The 10,299-nt window shown below is 31.8% G+C and overlaps 1 protein-coding gene across 2 annotated transcripts; it reads right to left on the bottom strand.

Annotated features, from left to right (window-relative positions):
* Positions 1–2,291: 2,291 nt before the first annotated feature.
* Positions 2,292–5,647, bottom strand: LOC105178317 (Tetratricopeptide repeat (TPR)-like superfamily protein). 2 transcript variants are annotated; one of them, XM_011101781.3, is made up of 4 exons: positions 4,882–5,647; positions 3,539–3,631; positions 3,165–3,245; positions 2,292–2,760 (listed from the first exon to the last, which is right to left on the bottom strand). In XM_011101781.3, exons 1-4 carry the CDS (start codon positions 5,521–5,523, stop codon positions 2,593–2,595), a joined length of 984 nt encoding a protein of 327 aa, XP_011100083.1. In that variant the 5' UTR covers positions 5,524–5,647; the 3' UTR covers positions 2,292–2,592. The 2 variants fall into 2 exon arrangements, with proteins under 2 accessions (XP_011100083.1, XP_011100082.1); XM_011101780.3 differs by having other exon boundaries at positions 3,485–3,631; positions 4,882–5,646.
* Between the last annotated feature and the right edge of the window lie 4,652 nt (positions 5,648–10,299).

Raw genomic sequence — 10,299 nt, 5'->3', positions numbered from 1 at the left:
AATAAATGTCAAATTTTAATTACTTTAAAGTTACAATATTTAGGAAAAGTAGTAGAATAATATAATTTTATTATTATAAAAAAGTACACAATAACATATCATTAGATTGAGAAGTATAAAAGCTCATAATTTAAGATAATAAATAAAAATAAAGTCATCTTGATAAGGTAGATGGTTATTAAAAAAAATAAAAGAATAAATATAGGAGATGAAATTTTATATTTAATTTATAAAAATTAGAACTTAAGGAAAAGACTGGTGAAACTATTTTTTTTTCATTTTTTTAGTTTTAATATATTTGTTTTCTTAACTTATAATGTTTTAAAAATTAAATCCAAAAAATTGGTTTTTGCTGAACATGTCTTTAATAACTTTTATTTTTAAAAACATCACTTCCTACCCAATCTATTAAATGTTGATTTTAATTATTCAATGAATATTCTTATATACTAAACTAATTTACTATTACTCACTGTTATCATGTTATAATAGTATAATTTATTTAATTATAAAACTATATTGTGATATAAATAAATGGATATATATAAATTAAGTTATATTAAAAGGGTAATATTGTTATTATAAAATGTCCAAAATAGAGATATGCATCTCTTTTATTTTTATGTAAAAACTCAAGTATCAATTGAGGCATTTATAAAAACTCATATATCAATTCAATATTTATTGAAAAACTCGGGTATTAATTGTATCATTTGCAAAAACTCATGTATCAATTTAACAATAATATTAAAACTCAGGTATTAAAATATTTTTTAATCTTTAAAATAATATTGAAATTTAAAGATAGTAAAAATTTTGATAAAATTATATTTTCAGTCTCATGGCATAGAGGTTCAACACTTCTATTCATCTACTTTTACTTGTTTTTTTTAAGATGATCGTTTTTTCTAAGATGATCCCAAAATTATAAAAAAAATAGACATATTTAGTCTTTTACTTTATGAAAATTTTAAAATGATCTCAAAATTTGAAAAAAAAACAACACATTTAATCTTCTATCTTATGTGATTTATGGAACTAATTATATCTTCTTTTTATAAAGCAAATCAACTTTGATTCTTGAATAATTCACATCACTTCTACTTCTATTATAACACAAGATTCCATTTATGAATTTCATAGTAATCAAAATACATGTCCTATCGAGACAGAATTTGAAATTTGCTATCCTCTTGCCTAGCAGATAAAGATTTATCTACGCATAAAGGATGACTCGTTTGGACTTAGATAAATCGAAAACTCCAAAGTATATTCTACCGCGAGTAAAAGCAAAAAAGACAGTTGGCTTAGGATTCGTGATGATCTAGAACATGGGTTCTAGTCTTCTTCTTTCTTGACCCGATTCCTTCCTTGACTGTTATTTGCATATAACTAGCTAATGCTACTAGGAACGGCCCTTGATAGATTTGCACTTTCACCAATTTAGATATATACATTAAGGGACTATTAATCAACAGGCTCTGTCAACAAGTTTGGATACTGAATCAAGGTATAAAAGTCCTCTATCATTGATGGTGAAGGCTAAGTGGGGTCGGCCATAGGAGCAACCTAGGCTTCTACTCTCTCGTTCTGCTGCTGGTGCTCCTCCATCTCCATGAACATAAATCTTCCATTGTAATCTCATCACACAAGTATTCAATTTTACCGTCGTAATTCCAAGTTGTAATAGTAATATGACCATCATTTATATTTTGAGATGTAAGCGAAAAACTGAATCAAATAACACTCATTTTAAGACAATTATAAATATTCATATAATTAGATAAACCAATTGAGGTCCTGTGATGATAGTAGTAAGGTATTGAATTGGTATTATGAATTCAAGTCGTGAACCTTGCTCTTGTTTGATATGCGATTTCTTTATTACTTAATTTTTAATATGTAATTATTTCTAATTAAATATTTTTTTTTTTAAAAAAAAGAACAAGATAATCTTATGCATGCAGCAGTACAAGTCTAGAATTTTCACAATGGCCTACCTTTCTTTTATTTATTTATTTTTCACCAAAGTCCTGGATAATTCATAACAGTTAACATACTTTATCTAGATGCAACTTCACATAATAATTAAAAGAAAAAAGGGATGCAAATAGAATCAGATTTTTTTTAAATTCTGTTTCACCTTTTATTCCATTTAATATATCCAAACCGTATGTACAAAATCTTTCCTTAAGTAAAACAAATAATATAATCCTTATTCATGTGACGTATGTATATTTAAAATAAAAAATTCAATCCATGAGCATTGGCTCTCTTCACAGGAAAAAGACTTACAGTGAAATAGCTCTTTGCACTTCTTCATAACCAAATAATATTCAGTTCCAAGGAACAGTGTAATGCGTTCTGGATCATCATATTAATTTTCTTGGTAGATCTTTACACAGCAAAGCAGAAAACTGATATGAGATAAGTTACTGTGTTTAAGTATTTCAAAATTGTGTTCCAGGAAATCAGCAAGTTCTAGGATGGATTACCGCGATGACTTTCTTATAAAGCGTCCAGACAATCTTGTGCTCTGTACAGATTTGTTCATACCTCAGTTTGAAGTTAGTTTTGGAATTTCTCAAGGATTTATCTTTGCAGCTCCTTCCGTAGCTTTTGCTTAGATTCTGTTTTTGCTGCCAAGACGACATCATCTAGGAACCCCCTCTGTGGAAACTCTTCAGGAACAAGACTCCGGTAGATCTCAAAGTTTGCATCTGCTTCCTTTCTTTTGTCCAGTAGGCTGTATACGATCCCCTGAGACACATTTTCACCGAGTGACTAATACAGATTTTCCAGATTCCGAACTAATTCAGGAGTCTCTTCTTTAACATGAACTCATATTGGGACTACAAGAATGTGATCATCAAACTATATGCAATTGATCAACATTCACATTGCTTTATGTCCCAGAATCAAGGACAACTTCGGATTTTACGGCCTAATTGGGGGAGATAATACATTAACTTTGTAAATGCCCAAAGTTACGAGTTTTCAATATAATCTGCAAATATTTCCAGTGTATACTTTACCTTTTAAGAAATATTGTTAGCATATGTATGCTAGCGACGAATTACTATAAAGAAACCATGTATAGTTTCAAAAAAGAAAAAATAAATAAAAAATCAGAATAAATGCACAGGAGCTGCTAGTCAACTAACCTGACATAGATAAGGGCGAAAATCCCTTGGATTCTCATCAATAAGAGCTTGAAACTTCTCTAATGCCTCCTCGAAGTCTCCCTGCAAGGAAAAGGAAGAAAACATTCAAATTTCCTGAGATGCAACCATAGTAAAAGAGTATCAATACTGCTGCTTCTTGTTTTGCAGGTTGAAAAATTGTCTTCTGTATCTTTCTTTTTGATTTGAACTTTTTTAGATGGGAAAGTTGTATTTCACTTATCTTAATGTTTAATGATCTAAAAGTTCCTATTTAATCTATAGTACTTAAAATCAGTTTACCAGGATGGAACAATTTTTACCTTTATTATATGCATTTGTGCTACTAAAATTCTTATGTTTCGCTCTTCATTAACCTTTTTTTGCCGGCGAGCAACCTCTAAAGCTCTTTCTAGCATCTCAAAAACAGCTGGCCCTTCATGGTTCTTATGCATCACCATTGCCAGACCCTATCAACGAGAAGGAGAATCTGATGATCAGTCTCACCATCCATAACCAGTATGCAGCAACTAATAAGGTCATGGAGCATAAAAAGATCTTTATTACAGCATAAAGCACAAAAGAAATAAAGCAAGCAAGTTCAGCAAAATGACTTGCGGGTGCAGAAAAGTTAGTACCCGCGCAAGTGATAATCTATTGCTTTGAAAATCGACATGGATAGTCCACATCAATGAGGAACAATATGAGAAAATTGAATTGATTTTGAAAGCATATCAGATATACTGCTAGTGGAGAACTTCTAGTATGAGGACAACAAGCCACGTATTTAGCCTCACGAATAAGATGGTTCTCAATATGCCACAAGCTGAAAGATAAAGTGCAAGATCGTGCATACTCCATAGGAAAATTCCAAATGAGACAAGCAAACAGCAGAGCCTGCACTAATTGTTAAATATTCATCGAGATGTTTAATCGAAGGGGTAGGACGAGAGAAATGAGACATTTATGGTTTTTCGATAGTCCAGCTACATAGCTTGTCTATAGTTCATGCACGGATGAAGAGATTCGAAAATCAGCTGGATTCATGATTTTGCAATTCAAAGGATTAACAGTTTTACCAGTAAGTCCTTCAGATAACTCAGTAGTATACATCAGCACAAAAAATTGAGAAACATCCCCCTGGATGAGCAAATAAGCATATCGTAGTACAATATTTATATAAATCAGATTAGAGAGCAGTGGATCAAATCAGCTAGAACAAACGAAGCTCAAAGACTGGACATCTTCAACTGTTTTATGTCAATGAAGAATTTAATTTAAGAAAAAGAATGGAGCTATCTGTTCGCAAGTACTTCCATTGCAGCAGTGTGCTCATGCTATACATTTTTATGGTTGTAGTAGTTATATAGCAGGTAGTCAATCGACCACTAGAATTCTCGGCCTCAACCCCTACACATATAGGAAATTGATATGAACGAGTTGTTCAGCAAAAACCATGGGGTCTAATGAAAACAATTTTTACCACACCATGAACAGAAGATTCTCAAACTAAACTTGGCAACCAATATTGGCAAGCAGCACATAGTGGTGTAGAACTGAACAGACGAAAAAGCATAAGGGACAGGCTAATACTTATGTCAGTTAGATCAGTAGTTTATGCCTTCAGAAAGCCTATGAACGCCAACACAAAACATAGCTCAGCACAACTCAGAAAGAAAAGAACAATGAAATGCACATCAACAGAGCTAACACATCATACATGCAAAGCTCTGAGCAAGAGAGGTTTCTGCTTGAGTATATTCTTGAACAAGCTCTTGGCCTTGCTCAAATTCCCCATCATCTCATAACAAAGAGCCTGCAAAAGCCTCCACTCCATCTCATTAGGCTGCAACTCAATCAACCTCTCCACATACTCCACAGCCTCACTAGTCTTTCCCTTCTTCATCTTCACATTCACAACCATCTTCAATGCCTCGACATCTCTCGGATTTTCTTGCAACAACTTCACACACATCACCTCTTCTTCACTATCACTACTTCCACCCAGACGGGAACCTTTCTTTTCCTCAACTCTATCACTTTCTTGAACAGGCTGAGCTAAAACTGGCCTTGATTTCAAACAGCCCATAAAAACGAGTGATCCCAACAGTACAGTTGCGATGCTTTCTGCAAAAAACTTGGAAATACTCTTCTGGGGCGGTGAGAACAACGCTGAAACCGAAGGTTTAGATGTGGGTTTCTGCGAAACGAGAAGTTTTCTGACGGGTTGCCGGAGCTTGGGAGGATAGCAAAGAGAGGATGATGAGCTGAGAATGTGGGTTGTGGGTAACGAAAATTTATGGCTATGATTCATGTAACAATGAGAAGAGAGAGTGAAATTGCCGAGAGATAGAGCAGCCATTTCTCTCAGTGGAAAACGGTCGAACACTTGGTGGATTGGGAGCTCAAAGAATAAGAGAAGCAGAGATCAGGGTTTTGGAGAATACGGCCGTTTGAGGGGTTTAGCTGAAATGGCTTCTCCATATATTGCACTGCAATAAAAGAAATATAAATTTTTATGTTATTTGGCCCCGATTTCAATAATTACTTTTAAAATTAAATTTTAGGGTAAATTATCAAAGTTTTTTTGTGAGATTTATCATAATTATAAATATTTTTTTTAAAAATAATAGTCGTCTAACAAATATGATTATCATGAGAAAATATTTGTCAGACGGTCATTAATTTGAGAAGGTATCTATGATTTTTCAAATAATTACGGGTAATTTATAACAATGACAAATTTCAAACTTGATTAAAATTATATTTTGATAAATGTTATAATTTGTATTTTTTTAATTTAATTATAATTATTATTTATTTAATTATGCATATTAAATAATTTTTAAAATTCATTCAATAACTTCAAAAATAAAGTTTTGAAATTTAAATATGACATAATTTTATAGTGGACTATGAAATTGAAAGTTTTAAAATGACTAGTTGTCCACACACATGCAATGCATAAATAAATAAAAAAGTTACGACAAAAATTTTAGGGTAAATATTATTGACATTTTCTGAGATTAGGTCAAAATACACAAACACTTTCTTTTTGGTAAAATGCAGGTTGTAGCTGTAATTACAACTATATTCCTAATCAAATGCAATATTTTAAATGTAATTTTCATTAAACAAATAGTATAATCGTACAGTACAACAGTGCTCAATGAGTGGAGTCTCCCTCGACAGGCCAAGTGATACGTCAAAGTCTATATAACGCACAAGAACTAAAAGTGCAAGCTAAATAAGCAATAAGAATCCTCTATCTAACATCTTCTACAATAAGTCTAGTAAGTACGGTCGGTTCTCGCTCAGACTGCTCAAAACGTCTCAAGCTCCGTTCCTTTCAAATATGATACACACATGAAACCTACCATGATTACCTTCTCCATTTTTTTGTAACCCACTCTATATCCATTGGCCAGTGTCGGTTCGGTCAATTGAAGCGAGTAGATCGTCGAATAGCTATAAGACACCATCGGACGTAGCGGCATCGGAAGAATAAGTGCCTATGCGTCTCATTCGCGCCTTCATCACATAGAATACATGCGTCTAAGTAAGAGAATCATGGTTTATCAACTGTCGAAAGCTTCCCCAATATAGCAAGCCATAGAATAAAATTATGCTTGGAGATCTTGAGGGAACCCAAGAGTAGTGAAGACCAACCTACCTTGGGTTCTGAAGGGACTAGTGACCGATATAGAGATGTGGATGTAGGATTACCATTTTCATACCGCCAAATGATGCGATCAACACCGCCATGAATCTGAGGCATTGACTGTAGAATCTCCAACCAATCAATGTCTATAATGAGGGGCTATTGCCATTGCCCCTATATGATAACGCTACTGAGCTTGACAGAAATCCCAAACTTAGGGAGTGCCGGTCCATGGGGAAATCTAGCAATGAGGGCCTCAAGATGGTGCCAAGGATCCTCCCAAAGATAAAACGTAACCCCATTACCCACCCGAAATTCCACCATCAGCCGAATAACGGATCGTAGATGAAGTAGTTTCCGCCAACCCCACGAACAAATGCAGTATTTACACATATATAAAAAATATTATACAAACACACTAACACCGGCTAAAATGCATTTTACTCCTCTTTTTTGTTGAAAAAGCTTAAAACTCCCCCTATGTTTTCGAAATAGGTTAAAACTCTCCCTGTATTTTCTAAAACTCAATAAAAAACACATTTTTCGTTAGTAATTAACGGAAAGTGTATTACACGCGCTTCTTATGTATTTGTAAATGTTTTTCTTTTTAACTAGTTTTTACCTTATTTTTGAATATTTTTTCACTAAAATACTCTCATTGTACGTATATATTTCACATGTATATTTTTTCATTTATTTTGTGTGGTTTTTTTGCTTTTTCAACTAACAAAAATAAAATATTCTTTTAAATATATTTACTTAAAAATATGAAAAAAATTATATAAGTTTTTTAAATTTTATAATTTTAAATTGAAATATTAAATTAAATTATATTTAATTTTAAATAATTTTTACAATTGTCAAAAACTAAAATTTAAAAATTATAATTGTTAAATCTAAAATTATTTTTAAAAAAACAACTTGAGGCGACGACATCACATCACCCATGGTTTGGGCATCGCCCACAGAAAGGCGGCATCACCCAATTCCCAGAACATGGGTAAATGGGCGATGGAGTCACCGCTGCCCTCTTTCTTATTCTGGGCGACGCAACGGGAGGAGAGTGGAGGCGAGGGTGGTAGGGGGAGGGGGGAGGCGGTCGGGGGTTGCGTAGGGGGCGAGGGGGGAGGCCACGGGGGGTTGCGTAGGGGGGCGAGGGGGGAGGCGACGGGGTGAAGATCCGGTGATTGGGGGTAGACAGTGGGTGGGGGTGCTGGGGATTAATTATTTTTTCAAATAATATTTTTATAATATATATTTTATCAATAAAATATTACTCTTCATTTTTTTTATAAATTTAAAATTTAATGGTTAAAATTAATTAATTATATTTGACGGCTCTGTTATAATCAAACAGATTTAACGGTTATCAAAATAAAAAATAATATATACATATATATATATTAAGTAAGGGATAATATTTATTTTATTATAAAATTAACACCGTTAGTTACATTTAATGGAAAATGACGATTGAGCAATATTTAACAAAACGGAAAGAGGGTTTTTGCCTATTTTTAAAATAGAAGGGAGTTTTTAACAGATTTTTCAAAAGACATGAAGGTTTTATACATTTAAGTCTACTAACATCGCTTAGGAAGTGTAGCTGTAATTTTGTAAAAGATAGGGGGTGTTTGTGTAAATTAGCCTAACCTCAAAGGTTGTCAATATAATTTACCCAAAATATTAATATATATTAATCGATGTATTTAAATTATGTATTTTAGTAAATTTTGATACATATATAGCTTCAAGTGAAACGTCACAAACGTAGTGTAAGTTGAGGAAAAGAAAGAAGTTTGTGAAAAGAAAAAATAACCCAAAGGTGAGAGAGAGAAAAATAACTGTAATTGTGGATTTATTAAATATACAGAAGTTTGTGTGGATTTAATTAAATTAATAATGAACGAAAAAGTAACTTTTAGTCATTACTTTAAAGGTAATTTCTAAGAATAACACAACTATTATGGAATAGGAGTCATTGTTCTTGGAATATTTGTTTTAAAAATTTACTAGTATAGTCAAATTATAAAAAATAAAATAAAAATTAAATGTCATGTATTATTAAAAAAAATGGCCAATCGTGTCAGCCTACTAGCTCGAATTGGTGGTTAAAACTCTGGACCCATTGTAGCTAAATCAAGATCATCCTTCCACGAACTATTTCTTTCAATGAGCTCTAAACTTGTTATGAATGTAAAAATTAAATGACCATAACTGCCATGAGATATCCCTCCTAACGAATCCGTTGTGGCTACTTCAGAATGTTCATTTTGCCACAACTCGTTGGGACATTATCAACTTGGTTATCATAGCCTCACCAACACACTAGTAAGTCAAACATAACATTCACTATATCAAGCATTGTGGCAGTCACGGACATCCCGTCATGCACCCATGACTAGTTCTATATCCTCGTCGAAGTTCAAAATTCGTAATATTTAAGTTGATAATTGAATATTTGACAGTCAAATCAATTATAGAATTAAATATATCTATTTGACAAAATCGGAATTTTTTAATATACTAATCATCACTTTACTGCATTGGTTTTATGAATAACATTTTACTTATACACATTAAAATTAATTTATTTGATCAATTTTGATTAGTTATTCATTTTATTTCATTTATTTAAATAATTATAATAAAATTTAAATATACATAAGCCTCGATTGTACTTTGATCACTAATAAAATAATAAATGGGATATTTATAGTGACAATTATATTCATTGTCACTATATTTGCACATAATTTTTTTACACCAATTATTCTTGCTCACAACATTTATTTAAATATTGTCACTTTTAAAATTATGAAAATTATTATAGTGATAAAATAAAAATAATAATTTTCATTTAATACATATAATTAATGACAATATTAAATGATCATTTGAATTTTTGAATGGCTGATTTATTGTTTCTAGTGCTTGTTTTATTAGCAACAAAATTAATTAATTGGTCATAATAAGACAACATGGTTCATGGAGGGGTGCAACATTGACCAAGATAAAAGAAATTATTGATATAATTGACAAATATTTTATCTTTTTTTTTTAAAAAAAAAGAAAAGGCAAAATACAACTTTTCCATTATTTCTTGAGGGAAGCTTCTTGGGAGGTGGGGAAGCACTAAAAATTCTACTCCATATATGTTTGAAACATGAAGTTATAATTATTAGGTGGACTTGGAAGAATATAACCCACCCCATTTCCATGCACCTTCTCTTCACAAAAAATTATCACTATTTCCTAAATAAGACAACCTTAATGGATAGACATTAATTGAATTGTTTTTCTCAGCCCAAACAATAAAAAAGAAAATAATATTTTTTTCCGACTTATATAGAATTGTATGATAAGTCATACTATTTTTCCTCATGTTTGGTTGTGTTTTGATTTTTAATTTTCAATTTTCATTGAGAAATGTGTGTTTTTAATTATGTAAGATTTTTGAGCGAAAATAAGGATTAT

This window comes from Sesamum indicum, linkage group LG9 (genome assembly GCF_026168435.1).
Source record: "Sesamum indicum cultivar Baizhima isolate 11 linkage group LG9, ASM2616843v1, whole genome shotgun sequence".
Classification (NCBI taxonomy): Eukaryota; Viridiplantae; Streptophyta; class Magnoliopsida; order Lamiales; family Pedaliaceae; genus Sesamum; species Sesamum indicum.
This window is presented reverse-complemented; position numbering and strand designations above follow the sequence as displayed.

What these genes read in the sequence shown, in the direction of transcription:
- LOC105178317 (XM_011101780.3), bottom strand. Translation starts at nt 5,523, where the DNA reads ATGGCTGCTCTATCTCTCGGCAATTTCACTCTCTCTTCTCATTGTTAC. An exon ending in TCTTGCTCAGAGCTTTGCAT is followed by an intron (nt 3,632 to 4,881) that starts GTATGATGTGTT and finishes TCTCGTTGATAG; the next exon opens with GGTCTGGCAATGGTGATGCA. An exon ending in TTCGCCCTTATCTATGTCAG is followed by an intron (nt 2,761 to 3,164) that starts GTTAGTTGACTA and finishes AATGTGTCTCAG; the next exon opens with GGGATCGTATACAGCCTACT.